The sequence below is a fragment of the Nesoenas mayeri genome (genome assembly GCF_963082525.1).
Source record: "Nesoenas mayeri genome assembly, chromosome: 3".
Classification (NCBI taxonomy): Eukaryota; Metazoa; Chordata; class Aves; order Columbiformes; family Columbidae; genus Nesoenas; species Nesoenas mayeri.
In genome coordinates, this window is record NC_137544.1 from 54,028,004 (window position 1) to 54,045,192 (window position 17,189).

General features: G+C 42.4%; 1 protein-coding gene across 1 annotated transcript in view; it reads left to right on the top strand.

The window, feature by feature from the left end:
• Positions 1-3,597: 3,597 nt before the first annotated feature.
• Positions 3,598-17,189, top strand: part of CLVS2 (clavesin 2) — a gene marked incomplete at its 3' end in the record, with an annotated part of 51,827 nt that continues 38,235 nt past the window's right edge. Inside the window, exons 1-2 of the mRNA XM_080341658.1 lie at positions 3,598-5,085; positions 15,172-15,346. Coding sequence (XP_080197784.1) covers positions 4,697-5,085; positions 15,172-15,346 — 564 coding nt within the window. The 5' untranslated portion in view covers positions 3,598-4,696. The remainder of the gene's footprint in view (positions 5,086-15,171; positions 15,347-17,189) is intronic.

Here is a 17,189-nt window from a genome sequence, read left to right on the forward strand (position 1 = left end):
CAGCACTGTGCCCTTGTGGCCAAGAAAGCCAATGGTATCCTGGGGTACATTAGAAGGGGGGTGGTTAGTAGGTCAAGAGAGGTTCTCCTCAACCCCTGGTGAGACCGCGCCTGGAATACTGTGTCCAGTTCTGAGCCCCTCAGTTCCAGAAGGACAGGGAACTGCTGGAGAGAGTCCAGTGCAGGGCAACGAAGATGATTAAGGGAGTGGAGCATCTCCCTTACGAGGAAAGGCTGAGCGAGCTGGGGCTCTTTAGCTTGGAGAAGGCTGAGGGGTGACCTCATTAATATTTATAAATACGTAAAGGGTGAGCATCATGAAGATGGAGCCAGGCTCTTCTCAGTGACAACCAATGATAAGACAAGGGGAAATGGGTGCAAATTGGAACACAGGAGGTTCCACTTAAATTTGAGAAGAAATTTCTTTATGGTGAGGGTGACAGAACACTGGAACAGGCTGCCCAGGGGAGTTGTGGAGTCTCCTTCTCTGGAGACATTCAAAACCTGGCTGGACACATTCCTGTGTAACCTCATCTAGACTCCTGCGTAACCTCATCTAGATTCCTGCTCCAGCAGGGGGATTGGACTAGATGATCTTTCAAGGTCCCTTCCAATCCCTAACATACTGTGATTTAGTTTGTTTAGTTTTATTCCTGTGTTTTGTTCCTGAATGCCCTGGTCTATTGCTGATTTTAAACAATTTAATTCTGAATGTGAATTAGCATCTCTGATATCAAACACCTACACAAATATCTCTGTCTCTTATTTGTTTTATTTTTATTTCAAATCAGGTGCCTAATTGTATTGCTTGTGGGACTGCAGGTTGTTGGGATTTTAATTGTATGAAGTTCAGACAAAAGTGACTGTAAAAGCATCAAAGAAAAAAATAATAGTTTGTAAGTACGAGTGAAAAGATGCTGAGATTTACATAATGGATTTAGTCAGGCACCCCTACTGTTTTATAGAAGGAAAAGTGCATGTGCACAATAAATAAATTACACTGTGCCATCAGTATGTTGTATCTAACTGCATTAGTGGCTCAATTTTTCCCCTCTTGGCTTGGGATGACATATTGGAAAACACATATTTCTTCATTATACTATTTAAATGGTTTGATAAATCTGCTTATAGATGACAGAAACATTTCTTATTGCTCCTACCAAGTTATTTACATTTAAACTAAATCTTTCATGTGTTTACATGCAGGATCTCAAAATATTGAAAAAACGTTATTGTCATAATAAGCCTCATCTGTAACTTGGCTAAAACATGACCAAGATCTTGTTCTTCAATCTACCTTGAGGCTGCCTTGCTGCACATGCTTCTTGTAGTGCCCCCCTTCTACACCTACTCAGTCCAGGAAAGAGCTGTGTAAACCACCTCCTTCATGATGAGGGAATTTTGATCTGTTTCAACAATTCATTGTAAAATCTTTTTTTTGAAATGCTGTTAATATTCTGTGGATTTCACTGTAATGTGGCAAAGTACCAGTTAGAAATTGTTAAACTATTGAATCCATTTTTTTATGGAGACTGAACATTGCTTTGAAAAGGAAGTGTGCAGAAATTGGATTGGTTTTAATGAAACTAATATATTTGGCTTCCAGATTTTTTATCCTCTCCCTCCACATTTTTTCCCTGTGTTTTTCTGTGGGTTTTTTTGTTCTTAAAAGAGAAAGAAGATGAATGGCTTAAATACGGTCAAAAATGGGGAAAACAAAAAAAATGGAACAATACAGAAAATTTTCAGATCAAAGCCTATTTAAAAAAAAAAAATCCTTAGAATTAACCTTTCCTGTAGTTTCAACATTGTTAATATTTTAATTTTGGCCAGCTCACCTCTTTCATCTGTTCATGTTTCTCAATATGTGAGAAAATCTAATATATGCATATGTTTCCTTCACAAAAGAAAAACTAAACAAATTAAAGAATGTGTTACTGGAGGTCACAGACGGGATGTATTATGGATTTGATTTTGCAAGACACTGAATGCCTGGAGCTTGCTTTGCACTGAGTGAATTTAAGGCACTTGTCACATGATCTACTCTTTTATTAGCTTAGTTCCAGCGGAAAAGGTAGAACAGTAGCATGAGAAATGGGAAACGATGGCAAGAAAAGTCTGGTTGTTGATTCCTTAGGGGTGATGGAAACAGCTGTTCTCAAAGGATCTCTGCTGAGTAGTATGCAAGTAATATAAAGGAAGATAGCCACAGCAAAGGAAAATGAAGATTTAAGAATAATAGAAAATAGGAAAAAAAGCAAAAAGTATTTCTGGAGCAGTAACTGCTCTGAAAAAAATGTTACCAACCCAGATGAATCACATCCATGTAAGGGGGCTAATTTAAAGGCATTTTATCAGACAAAGAGAAATAAGCATTTCTAGAGTGACTCAGTCCTTTGGCAGTCTACGTATCCTTCTCTCTTGTGAGGCACCTCAAGGTACAGAGTGAAAATCAGATGGAATAAAGCTGGGCCACAATGACAGGGCAATATCAGACTGGTCCTTCCAACTGTTTCTGCCTTAAACTATGCTACTGGCGGGCTGGTACCCAGCTCAGTAAGGACTGGTGTTTCTGTCTGCCCTTCCAGCCATCCATACTGCAGACATTTTGAGATTGGGCAGCTATGAAGAAGTAGGTAAAACTTGACCCTTACTTGGCAAAAAGAAGGGATCTGGTGAAGAACTGAAAAACCCTATTAAACCCTATAAAAACAAAAAGCTCCCTTTAGCACCCAAAGAAAGATGATTTTGCCACCTAATGAACCGCGTGCTGCAAAGACTCGTGCTCAAAACATGCTCATAGCTGAGGGCTCCCTCCTGCTGTCGAGGTCATCTGTTTAATCTGATGATGGCCCACAGAAAATGCAGAGTATCATTTAAATGTTTTTATGAGTATTTTTATTTGCCTTGGAACACATACTATACTTCCCGCTGGTGTATTCCCCACATATACTCTCCATACAGCACAGTGATCTCTGTGCCTTTTCAATAATTCAGGCTGTGTACTCTGGCTATGTCATTGTGGGAAAGAAGCCCAATGCAGTATTAAAGAATTAAAGAGCTGCACTTCCTATAGGAAGGAGGAGAAGGTACATATTATGGGCTCTCCCGTGTTTGCCATATCTTTCGTGTAAGCTTGATTTTCAAGCATATTTGCATCAGAAAGGTCCAGTCCCTCAGACAAAGGTCAAATGTTCTTCAGGGAGAACTCTTCCTGAAAGCAGACTGCAGAATCAAACTTTCCTGTGTGAAAAATGGCATCTTTTCTCACTGAAATATTCAATATACAGAAGCAGGATATTTTTGCCCTTTGCAATATAGTGCAACTGAAGACATGCTGCCTCCAATATGAGGCAAAAAAAAGAGGGTTGCTTTATTTTATTCCCAAGTTTTTAAGCTCACAATGGTTCACGTTTAGAAATTCAGTCAGAAGAGAGGATTGCAAGTATAGACAACGCTTGATGAACAACGTCTCACCACTGGCATGACCCAGAGATTTACACGGACCCTTGGCCTGACTCTCGCAGGATGCTCCGCGGGGGCTTTTGTGCGGCTCCGCAGACCGAGGGTCCCCGTACCCCCTGGGCCGCTGCCCTCCTCTGCCCCTCGCCCTCCCCGCAGGGCCAACCACCATCTTGATCGGCGCAACCTCCGGCGCAACCCACCGCGGAGCGGCTCTGCGCAACGGCACCCACCCCCGGCGCGGAGATCCGCGATGCGCCCGCAGCCCCCCGCCCGCGGCTGCGGAGCGCAGCAGGGCCGCGGGGGCGGCTCCCGCGTGGCGTTTTGGCTCCGCGGCAGAGGGCAGGTGCCGCTGGGCGGGTGCGCGCCTGGGCGGGTGCATGTGCGTGTGCGTGTGTGAGTGTGCAAGGCGGGGCCGTGCAGCAGGCAGCTCCGCGCCGGCTGGTGCCATCTGGGAGCCGGGGCGTGGAGCGGAGGAGGGCGCAGGAGGGGGACGAGCATCCTCAAGGCCGAGGCTCAGTTTGTCTTTCCGGGCTCGGCGCCGGTGAGCGGGAGGCTCTTCGGTACCGGCGAAGTACCTGCGGATCGGCTTCCCTTCTCCTCGCTTTATATTTTTGCTTGTTGTTGTGTGGCTTTTTTTTTTTTTTTTTTTAACCCTCCCTGAAATCCAGGGAGACGCTTTCGAAGCGGGGCGAGCGCTCATCTTACGTAAATGGTGCTGCTCTGGGCAGGGCAGCCCCCCTGCCAGCCCCGGGCCGGGGGAGCGCCCCCGGGCGCGGCTCGCCCTGCCTAGCGGCCGGGCCCCTCGCTGCAGCCCGGCCTGAGATCCGCACCGGCACCGGCGGGGGCGGGCGGCGAGCGGTAGCCGTCAGCCCGCATCCCCGTCCCGGCAGGTTTCGGCGCCTCCACGGACCGACTGCGGGGATGATGCGGCGCGTCGGACCCCGTGGCGGGGAGGGCGCTATGTCAGAGAGATAACGCGCCTCCGCCAGCAGCCCGGGGGCCGTCTCGGTGCCAGCCCCCCCCCCGCCCGGGGACCCGGCTGCCTGGAAGCCGCTCCCTTCTCGACGGCCGGACTGGCAGCGGCGGCGGGGCCGGGGAGCGGCGGGGCGAGGTCCGGCGGGGCGGGGGAGCGGCGACCGGCCGCGCCGGGGCACCCCGCCTCCGGGGAGCAAGAGCCCGGGAGGCTGAGGAGCGCAGATAGCAGAAGCGGGGTGGAGGAGGAGGGCAGCGCCATGACTCATTTGCAGGCAGGTCTCTCCCCGGAGACTCTGGAAAAAGCCCGGCTGGAGCTGAACGAGAACCCCGACACCTTACACCAGGACATCCAGGAGGTGCGGGACATGGTGATCACTCGGCCAGACATCGGCTTCCTCCGCACCGACGACGCCTTCATCCTGCGGTTCCTGCGGGCCAGGAAGTTTCAGCACTTCGAGGCGTTTCGCCTCCTCGCCCAGTACTTTGAATATCGCCAGCAGAACCTGGACATGTTCAAGAGCTTCAAGGCCACAGACCCGGGTATCAAGCAGGCGCTGAAGGATGGGTTCCCTGGCGGGCTGGCCAACCTGGACCACTACGGCAGGAAGATCCTCGTGCTTTTTGCTGCCAACTGGGACCAGAGCAGGTAAATGCAGAGCCACTCACCGCCTTAACCCCTTCTTTTCCCGGGCAATGCGTGGGAAAAGCTATGCCAGAGCAGAGAGAGGGTGAGTGGGCAGCAGGAACACACCCAGCTCTGCCCACAAGGGGCTGGACAGCAGCCTGGAAGGTAGAGGGAGAAGAGAAAGAAGGAATGTATTTGTGACTTAGGGCCTTTTCAAGCTTCTTATCCTTTAGGGTCTGAATTTCAGGAAGAAAGTAGGAGCTGCTTGGGTGCTCTTCTCAGCTGGCTGATACGAGGTTTACAGCCTTTTGCCTCCTCTTAGCCAAAGTGAGCTGGCATGGTAGATGATGTGCTTACTCCTCTGACAAAGCCTGTTTGCGATCCCTGTGTTGGTCTTTCTGCTTCAGCACACACACAGTTGCTCAGGTGCACAGGAGAAAGTGGGAGATGCTGTGTGTAAAACAGGAGTATCCATCATGGCTTTTGAGCTGAAAAGTTTGCCTGTGCAGGAAGCTGAGGCCCCGAATTCTTTGTGCTAAAGACAGCTCTTCCTGAACCACCTGGAAATGCCAGGGTAGAAGTTACAGTAACCTCTTACCCACTCACAGTAATCTCTTCCCCACTCACACTGCTCTAAGTGTGAATTCTCTGCATAATAGGATCCAAGTACACAAAGCTTTGGGAGCAAATTCAAGGAGGCTAATGGAGTCCCCAGAACAATTTCTAATCCTTTTTGGGACTACCATAGCCTGAAGATGACTTAGCAGGCTGACCCAAGAGCTGTCTCCCATCAAGGCCCTTTCTTTTAGCAATCGACTTGATATTATGTGACACTATTTTGTTATTCTAAATAGCTCACTGGGTGTCATGCCCAATTTCTCCTGCAGTCTAAAATTACATCCACAAAAATTGCTTGATTTTCAGCATATGTAAATGAATGAATCCATTCAGAGTGAAGTCTAAAGGCTATTTCTGTGAACACTGCATCATATCCCTAGGCTCCTAACCTGAGAGCAGGTTTAGTATCTGGAGTGCTTCTTAGTGAGAAAAATTACAATCTTGCTAGTTACCTTCACATAAACTCAAACTGTCTTTTGTGCAGTCAGCTCAGGCTGGGGAAAGGCAGTGCTGAGTGCTCAGTGCAGATGTCCCAAGCTCAGCTATTTTGAAACATGAGGAGGTCATGAACAGCTAGCAGTGTGGATAAATGACAAAATCTTGGGAACTGACATACTTAAGCCGACCCTTTAAGTGCTTGTGTAGCTGTCCTCTTGCAGGTTGTGTTGATAACCATTGCAGGGAGTGATCCCACAGTTCCCTTCAGCAGTCGGTGTTACAGCAAGGAATGGGTCTTTGCCCAAAGCACCGCTGGCCCACCATGGCTTTTCCCTTCTCCAGACAGGGTGGCCACATCCACACTGCCTACAGGGAGAGTTTCATGGCCCTTGCTAACCCGTGAATCATGCCTGGGGACTGGAAGAAAGCTGTGTGGCACAAATCAAAACTGCATACGACCAAGCTAACAACTGGGGCCAGGTTCCTTTCCCTGCCTTGGTTTTCTGGCAGATGGATCCAAAGAAGCTGAGTGAGGAAGCAGTGGTGATGAGGCTAAGGACTGAGTGGGCTTCCTCTGCCATATAAAGACCTTCCTTATTTCCCATGTAATGACCAAGTCAACTTTTTATTTTTAAAAACAGCTCCACAGATTCTTAAAAATCTCCAAACAAGGAATTAGCAAAGAAATGGATGGTTAGGCCTTTTATTATGTCATACATCTACCATGAAGAAGTTACCTTGTTAAACATAGCGTGAAATGCTGTCATTTCTCATTAACGGAAAAGACCCCAAAGCTTTAGGTGACACTTTTCAGATCATTAGTTCCTAGTGAAAAAAATCACCAAGAATTCAAAATCAGAGGTAAATTATCATTAAAGAAATAATTGGCATGCGAGAAGGTGAGGTTTATTTTCTTCTTAATTGTGGATGTGCTGATATTTAAACTACATGAGGTCAGCCGACACAACAGTAAATTTATTATGATATTTTTCTTGAAGTCCCATTGGTAAAATTATTTTTTCTGATATAATAGGGAAGTGACTGGGGTACACAGGATTACCCAATGGCCATGTTTGCAGCTGGGCCCCTATTGGTCTTCAGCTCTGCTTGCCCATGGTACGATTGTCTTCCAGAGCGAGGGATTTGTTTTCAGAGGGATCACTCAGACAAAGGGGAGCGAGCTGTGGGGAGTGGCTTGCTCCAAGGCACATGACAAGTCAGTGACAGATCTGGGAATGGAGCTAGGTCACTCTCTTTTCTAATTAATTTAGTGTCTTCCATTATCTGATGTTCAGCAGCTGAACCCGGGGAGCATTGTCTCTGGAACATATACTAGAACTGCTACGCAATATGTCTCAAGCTTATGCCTTAACTGACTTGAGACCTTTCTTACAATACGTAAACCCGTGCTCCTCTTACAGCAACCCTGGGAGGATTACTTTTTGAAGTGTGTCTTGTTAGGACTTCTTTATGTGCTTCAAAAACTAAGTTAATAGAGCACAGCAAGTCTCCAAATTTATAATGTGTGTATGACTTATTACAGCTAGCATGTAACAATTAGAAAGTTCCAATTTGTTATTTAAATGAATAGCAGACATACTATAGATGATTTATATAGCATCAGCAGCCTATGATTTTCATAGTTCCAATTAGAAAGAGAAGGGTGGGAGGCAGAAAATTCCTATGGTAAAACAAGCCTGTGTACTAGATATTAAATCACTAAATTTAAGCAGGGCCTGAAAACTGTACCAAATGTCCTGCCATCTGAACAACTAAATCAGACATGTATTTAAAACAAACAAACAAAAGAGGAAAGGTGAAGGATAATGTATTGAGTGGCCCAGCAGCTTTTCAATGGGACCCTGCCGAACTCTCCATCCTGTCTCTGATGTGGGGAAAGTGAACACAGGTGGCATTCCTGCCAGGAGGCTGAAGAGCACTTGAGGAGGCATCAGCCCTCCCTATTAGCTTCTAGATTGTTTATTTGTAACTGCATTTGGCTTGTAGGTGTGTATGTGCATTTGAAGACTCCCTTTTCTTAATGTGTCCAGCTGGTGGAGGTTTTTTCCAGTTAACAGCAGAATTAACTTCAGCTCTCAGCAGCAAGTGATCTGTTGTCATGCATGTTCTTCTATATTCTTCATGGCACCCGTACACAAATTCCCTAGGAAAATCAGTCTGTTTTGATGATACTTATTTGAAATCTTTCTCTGCAGTTATTTTCCTAGAAAGTGCATTAGAAAAGCTCAGTAGAAAATTGCAGTAGTGCCTAGTTCCTGTCTGTGTCACGGTGACCCAGTCAGCTCACACCATCCTCAGTGAATATGGAAATCCTCTGCGCTCCTTACTGTTAGCTTTGCTGTTGCATCAGATGATTTACAGCAGGGCAAAGATGGAATCTACTGTTTTGCTTTCAAAACTCTGCTTTCATGTGCAGAAGTGCTAGAAACTTTTCCTTCCATTAAATGAAAATTTAAATTCTGTATCTATTAGGAGGCTGGTCTGCTCGTCAGCTAACTGTTAAACGCAGGTGAGTTGACAGGGTATTTTTCAAGCTCTGACAGAGACAGTGTGACAAAATAAATAGCAATTCTAACAATAATAACATATTAACAATAACATAACACTTGGTTAATAGAGTCAATTTTTGTTTCAAAGTAGTATCTTTCAAATAATAATTATTAACTACTGCAACCACTATCATTTTTTCTACAGTTTCTCCTGATGACTGATGCTATCTTATTGTTTCTCAGATTTCCCACACGTATCCATATCTGTCTGTTAGCACTTGTATTTAGACTGTGAGTGTTTTGGCTAGGGATCTTTCTGATCAATATTAATGTAAAATTTAGATCAGTTGAATCTTCATCTGTGGCTGTGACAGTTAGACACCACATTAACATAAGGAGTAATGAACAGTATTACATCTGAATCTAAAAGCTAATCTGGTAAAATATTTGAAGCAGTTTCTATTTCTCTATCATTTTTGTAACACTGGTAGTGCTTTTTCTTTTTAGAATAAGGGCCCCCAGGGCATACTACCACTGTTTAAGCAGAATACCTGTAAAAGAAGTTTCGATCTCAGTCTTTTCAGCATTCAAATCTGTACCCAATCTGATGAACAAAGGAGATCTGAGGCATCATTTCTAGGTACTACTTTGTGTATCTTTAGGGCTCTTGTTTCACTGAAATTCAAAAGATATTAAGCCAAAGCAGTAGGTTAGAAATGGGATGATGGCTCAGAGACTTGACCAGTTTTCTCTTTTAAACCACAGTGGCACAAGAGCTCATTTGACAGAAACCTTTACTTGTCCAAAGAGTGATGGGCTTAAAATACAGATTGTGCATTCCTTACATGTTTGGGACCTTCAGGAGACAAGTAGTTTAAATTTAAGCAAAGGAGACTTACCATTTATCTCTTCTAGTTAAGAGTTTGCATCCTGAGAGGCAGACTCATGCCACACCATTTTAAGTCTCAAAATAACTTGAAATTTCTTCATATCGAGGAGGAGATGACAAATAGCAATGGAGATAGTAGGGTAACTCTGCCAAATCAGATTATTTGTTATTCAGTGCAAATGTGAATTGACTGGAACCAGAATCCGGTTAAACAAATGATGCGGTGGGTGCCACCTATTGTCAAGAACATAAAATATGGAAAACAGCTGACATGGCTGGATTTGACTTGAGACATCTGTACCCTGCATTCTTCCTGTCTCTTTCTGTTGGCCTGGTGGAAATCACAGTGGCCTCTGGGAATGAACAGGATGCATAGACCACATAACCAAGAGGTGAAGGTGAAAGATCATGGTGAAGTATTACCAAGAGTTGATAGCAGTGTCTGCCAGACTGTTTTTACCAGAAATCCTTGGAAATACTTTGAATCTGCTCATGTCCCATAGAAAATTCTCAAATAACTTTTCTGTAAAGGGGGAATTGCTGCCATGGTTAAATTACAAGAGACTGGGATACTCAGTTAATTGTTTGAGCTGTTCTGTTATTGACAAGTCAAGACCTCATTGAGGCATTAGCCTAGAAAGCTCTGTTGCTGTCATCATAGAAATGGTAGCAATCCCAAAGCATTTGAAATAATCATTGTCAGTGTGGCTATTAACTTGTCAGACCTTCCCAGGCTCATTGCTTTAAAGTCAACCCGAATGAAGAATTTCAAGAGGTAGCAGAGTGTGTCTGCACACCAGTCCCCACCTCCTTTGAACTCAAGCTGGGAGTCGCATAGGAGAGGAACATTAAGAGTGCATTATATATGTGATAACATATTTCCAGAATTTGTTATTCACGTTAACAACTGAGCTAAAAAAGTTGCCTAAGCTCTCAATTGAATTAAGCATGGTCCTATAAATAGAGGGCATTAAATACATTTAAATTAACTGTGAGTTCTCGATTATCCTAGCAATTAGTAATACCTTGCTGGCTACAATATGGCCTGTAAAAGTCTGTTTAAACAAGTGAATGCAACTGAATTTAGCCATAAATAAATAAGGATTTATTTTTACACAACCTAACTCCAGGTTACTATAGCTACTGCATCAAATCAGGCCTGGTGTACCCTACATACCTGACAGCACTGGAACAGTCATTGTAAAACTGGGGCCAGGCCAAAATGGGTAGCTTGTTGTCCCCTAACATGATGTTACTTAGCACAGAGTGGTAAGAATAGAACAATACCATCTTCCCCTCAGGCTGAACACCATGGTCTCTTAAAATTTAACGCTAATGTGTTGAAATTTTTTTTTTCCTCATTAAAGTAGAAAGACGGTCAAAGCCATCTTGGATCAAATTTATTTCAAACTCACTAGCTTATCTGTTTTTTCTCACTTTTGCTTGGTTATATTTCTGTATCTATATGGAAAGTAATTTCAGCATGGAATAAAAATTTCAGCAACACAATCTGAAGTAATTTTCCCCGTCTTCTTTTTACATATTTTCATCTCCCGAAAGTCCAGCCAAGGATGAAGCATGTTATGGCAGAGCCTGTGCATCCTAATGCTGATGTGAACAGCAGTAGCAGTGAAGTGAAATGTTGGACAACATGGAGATGGAGTGAATTGAAGATGAATCTTTATGCAAATAACTCTGTGCTTTGTGAAAGCTTCAGTATAGTTTCTCTAATCATGTTTCGTTTGCTTGGGCTGTTCAGCTGATACTTTCAGTACTCAGCTTGCCATTCACAGCACCTAAGATTACATCCATCACACCAGATTTACATTTCTGGCTTGCCTCAGCATGTCCCCAGAGGAAAAGCTGCTTTAAATATCCACTAATGGATTTGTCTTGCTTGCCTGGTTTTCTGTTCTATACTTAAGTAAGGTATCAAAACCAAGAGAAGAGGTCCATTACAAAATGAAGAATAGCTCTTATCTTCAACTAATTGCCCCAAAGGGTATTTGAGGGGGTAAGCCTGGTTGTTAGTGACATGTCCTTGTAGACTCCTGATATAGTTTTTAGACTTAAAGAGGACTTCAGTTACCTTCCTCTGACAGAAGGTGTTCGTGCCTGCTTTTATCTAGATGTGTGTTCTTCAGGACTTGTTTTCATAGAGAGGACAACCTTGTGTCTTTTTCAGTGAGTAAACACAGAATATAATCATTGGTGTTGGGAATTATTTCTTACACTAAGCAAAGCTGCAATGAGAGTTACAGTGATGTTGAATATGCCATAGACCATTGGTTACTCTTTGTGGTGGCTGAAATCCTGTTCTCAGTGATGCCTGACAGTTTTCCTGTTGACTTGAATGGATCCAGAACATAATTCGGTGTATTTGTGCTTACATGTACACATTTATATACGTATCAGGTATATATAAAAGCATTTTATGGCCAGTCTTAGAGACTTGATCTGCCTCATAAACAAATAATTTTTATGTCTAATGCACCAGATTTCTGTCAGTTTTGTGCCAATAGGGAGCTGTTAATCCAAGGCATGTGATGTCGTCTTAACTCCCTAGAGAGGACATTAGAGATCTACATCAGCAACTTGGGACCCATCTTCTTGGACTGGATGTAGGGTGCTTGCAGCAGCTTTCTGCTTCATGGACCTCTTCTCCTGGAGAACGAGATCCTCTGAATGGGGCAGCATAAATATCAAGTGAGTTTGAGGCTAATTTTAGGATTTGAGTATTTCTGATGTCTGTTTCTTGCATGAAGTCTGATAGATTATTTTCACACTGAAGCATTAGCTGCTCTCCCAGTGTCTCAGCTGATGTAATTGCCTTCCCAGTGTGACGTTTCCCATGGAAAGGCTTCTTACAGGGTGTATCTCCATCTAATTTCATGAAGCGATTAAAAATCAGTACTTCTGAGACCTCCACCACCTTGTGGAGGTAACTAGGGTTTAAAGGCAGTTGGCCACTCTCTGAGCTCAACCCTGACCCTCAACATGGCTCTGTAAACCTCCTTGCCTCAGGCTAAGCACCTGTTTTAATCTTGGTGCTGACAGTTGTGCAAAATGCATCTTGTACAGGGGATTTTTAGTTCCCATGTTGATTATGTGCCTTCCACTGTCCATGCACCAGTGTTGCACTGGATACGTAGACTGGTCTGCATATACACTAGGCAAAATAAGGCCTTTTTAGTGCCTGTATAACTGTCTATAGTCTTCACTTTGCCCAACACTCCCCACATGTCCCATTATTCATGTGCAAACTTGCTTGGGAAAGAGCTGATGAATGATTTCATTTTTTCTCAGGTCATTCCTTGCACTGTGGCCCTGGAGATGTTTGTTTGCTTATCCAGAGGCCTCAGCAGCAATGGTGGCATTTTCCCCACATGTCCAGCAGTTGGACTGGGGGGAGCTGCTCTGCCTGGGGACCGGGGGAGCATCAGCCACACTGTGCCGGAGATGTTGGCTCTGCCACGCCAGCCCTGTGCCCCTGGGCAGGTTTGCTCAGGACAGGTGGGATGCTCCAGGTTTGCTTCACTGTGCCTACAACAAAAACGCGATCCTGGCCTAACAGTTCTTTGATTATCAAATCGCACTAACAGGGATCCAGGTTTTGAATCAACATAGTTCTTAAAATCCTGAGTCTTCACCATGCTGCATATGTAGCAAAGATCATGTGTACCTATTTAGAAATTATATTAAATTATACTGAATTCTACTTGCTTTAATACAATGAGTACACCGTTCCGCTGTGTATATAACTACGTTTTGAAAGTGTCTACAAAAGGGAATAACACAAATGAAATTAATCTGCTCTAGCTGACTTCTCACATCTTTCCATATTTTTTTTTCAGCCAACTAAAACTCAATGAACTTCCCAAATATGTATTCCTAGAAAAGGGACTAGAAAAGGACTCTCTTAATGTCAGTCTAACACAAGTGAACAAGAGAAAAGGTCTTTTCCCCAGAAAACATTTGGGGAAAAATTGTTTTGTAAGATTCTTCTCTTCATTTTGGAGATCCTTATTTTGCTTTTAATTTTTGGTTTTGTTGATTGGCATAAAAGTTCTTTTATTCACTCCTCTCCTTTTCACTTTTCTGAGATTAAATTTTTTTCTGAGGTCAAAGGTTTACAGGAAGTTTGGTATGCTTCCTCTTTTTTGTTCAAGTTTTTTCAACTGGGAGAGGAAACAGAGCAAGAAAAATTCTTGTCTGTGATTTTCCTATGGAAATCCTCAAAATGCTGAAATTCTCTATTTCCTTTTGGCAGAAAGGAAAAAAAGAAGACCATTGGAATTTTGTCCATGGGGGAAAAAAGGACACACCTTTAAACCCATTTGAAGACTTTTAAAGGGTCGTATTTAAAAATATCTGCACAAACACTGAAGACTTAACTCTTTCTTTTGTTCCTGGAATATTTTCTTCTCTGATATTTTTTCTGGTATAACATTCTAATGCCACACCTGAAACGGTGGTGTGGACTGGAAAATTGACATCTATTTCTGTAACCATTTATCTTACTTTTAAAAAGGATTTTTAGGTATAAAACATAGTTAGCCTGGAAAACATAAACAGTTAAACTGCTACTTTCATATATCTTAAAAAAACCCCACCCCCCACATAATTCAAATGTTTCAACTTTTTTTTTTAAATTTATTTTTTTCTTTTTAATGCAACAAGCTAAACTGCAGGGTGATTAATAACTATATTATATGACAGTCTAAAGATGACATTGTGGTATATATTTAAGCTATTCAGCTGCTGTATTAGGTGCTTTAGCTTCAACAAAAGAAAGGTTATATTCAACAGGGCTTGGCAATATGGAATTATGTCTTCTTCAATCTAAGAAAAGATTATGTGCATATGTGTAAAACACATAATTACATATTGTAGGTGGCATCTTTCTAAATCCAAATTTAACACAGAAAATTCTAGGACTGTTGAGTACTTACTCTTGAAACCACATAATTTGTGTATACAAAGTACTCAGTACTCAGAAGGCAGTTAACTAACTCTTAAAAATTTGCTATTGCTCTTAACTAGAAGCACCTCAAAGCCTTAGTGTGTGTTACTTTCTGCTTTCAAGATACTTTAGTAATCAGCCTTCTGTAAACCTTTTGTAGATGTAAGAGAAAACGTTACCCAGGGAGAGGGACAAGGGGAACATGTGGAAATCTCCTTTTTCGGTGAAAATTTTGTAGAAGCTGTTATTTCAATACTTTGGAAAAATATAGGAGGAAATTTTGTATCTAGGCTTCTGGTGTTAAGGTTGAGGTTTTGGTATTGTTATGGTTTTAGAAAAATACAATTTTCATAGATATGTTTTGTACAGACATTTAAGAAAATGCATAGATATTAAAGCAGATTAGGAGACTACAGAAGATTTCAAATTTGCTTTGGTGTGTTAATATTGTAGTTTGTTCTGGCTGGCTGATGGTCTAGAAGTACATAATCCTGCTCAAGAGGATGAGTTCAACTAACTGAGCTCTTGAGACTTTCCCAGCTTTACATACCCACATGACTTCTGAGGATATGTTTGCACTCCTTTGATTTAAACTTTTAACGCACAGTACAAAGGAAGAACGCTCAGAACTTCTCCATGTCTGTGGTCATTGCTCCTTTCCTAACCAAATCTCTCCTTAACTTTCACAGGTACACGCTGGTGGATATTTTGCGCGCCATACTTCTTTCTTTAGAAGCCATGATAGAAGACCCTGAGCTTCAAGTGAATGGATTTGTTTTGATTATAGACTGGAGCAACTTCACCTTCAAGCAGGCCTCCAAACTCACACCAAGCATGCTTAGATTAGCCATAGAGGGTCTTCAGGTAACCTTCTTTTCTTTCTTTTACTAATTTACCTTTACTTTACAGTTCGTTACAAATCTGGGTGGTTAAAAAAAACCCAAACGGAACAAAAATTCAAGAACTTCTGAGCAGCAAGGTTATTGACACCTTAAAGTATGAGTGAACAGGCAAGCTGCAGTGGCACAAGCTTAATGCATGGGCTCAGTCAGCCAGCTGCAGTAACTCCTCACATGGAGGCTCCTTCTTTGCCATAAATAAGAGGTAACTTTTCTGTCTTCATTCCAAAGCGGCTGTCTTACTGTAAATTCAGACTGTAGCTTCTGCAGCAGCAAGTTAGAAGTAATCAGTTTATCTTGTCATTTTGCACAGGGCTAATGAAATATGGATTGCTCCTGCCATGCCAAGTTGTTTTTTTGGTTGATTCCATTGGAGACAGGCTCTACATCATTTGTCCTGAAAAAGCATGGGGCACTGTGACTAGACAGTTAGCTGGGGCTGTTTACTTACTCGAAGTTCAGCATGTGCTTGGCTTTTTTGCTGGGTCAGGATTAATTTGAGCAGCAGCTTCTGGGACTGAGTGCACAGTGTTCTAAATGTCTTTCTGTTTATTGTGAATGCACTTTGCATGGCATAGGCACATTGGTGGAAAGCATACTACATAACTCTTTACTGTCTCCTATGATCTTTAATGCTTATTAAAATGAAAAACTAGAATCTCTAAAGTAGTTGTTTGCCGTGTAAGCTTGAGTCGCTATGTTAAATATACTAGTAATTCACTCCCGTGGCAGTGTGCCTTGGTTTTACAAGGACATATATTCCTTTCCTGTGATGTTTTTATCATTTATACATTTTTATTATTCATAAACCAAAATAACAGCCTTATCTTTGAACTTCTTCAGTTTGATATTGCTATTTTTGAAGAAACTTGTATAGCAGTACTATGGAGTTTTGATCTAAATCTTTAAATGGCTTAGCCAGTATTCAGTCTGCTGTTGCACACAGAAGGGTAGTGGCAGTCCTGAGACAAAGATCTCTGTTTTCATTTTGTTGTGTTTCCTTATGCAACGGCATGATTCCATGGTCTTGAGAACTATACCAGAAGGCAGCAGTGGGATCTGTACTCTAATAGTGCTACATTTCTTTTTGATGCTTTAAAAGTGGTTCTTTTTGTGTGCTGTTTTTCAAAGTTAGCCATTGTTTACTTGTTTAGAACACTAATAAATACTTTAGTAGTCTTTATTTTTAAATGGTGATGTTTCTTCTTGGACATTAATCAGATATGGTTGTTTTGAGGAAAGCTGCAGTGGATAATTGCATCTGAAAATATGATGGATGACCTACCTAACTTCAGATTGTCTCTGAGACTCTGTTTTCTCCTGACATTGGTTGGTTTATTATTGAGTTGAGGTGAAGTCAATTGGCTTAATTTCTGCATGGCCCCAGCTTTGTATGTTTGAATATCCTGAATCAGATGGTGGCCAGCACCCAGGGTACCATTTTTTCCCCACTGTCTTCAGTCTTCTTGACTCCAGAGGTGTAAAACAGGGCATGAAATGCTTCAGAAGAGGGAATGAGAAAGCACTAAAATGACAAATGTGTGATAAAACTCTCCCAACGCTTGAGGAATCTGTCGTAATCCATGACAGGTATTGTAATCCATAAGCAGTAACTTTTTCAAGGCCTTTCAGCACAAATCTTTTGAAGAAATCAATTAGTTGGGCTCTCATAATACAATGTTTAATTTTCTGTGGAGAACCACTGAGGGAATGAGGGCTAAAATTCTTATACTAGCAAAACTGACTGACTCTCTAGTGATATTTTCCCAGTAGTTATGCTACTTGGGGGGCTGTTAATATTTAATTTC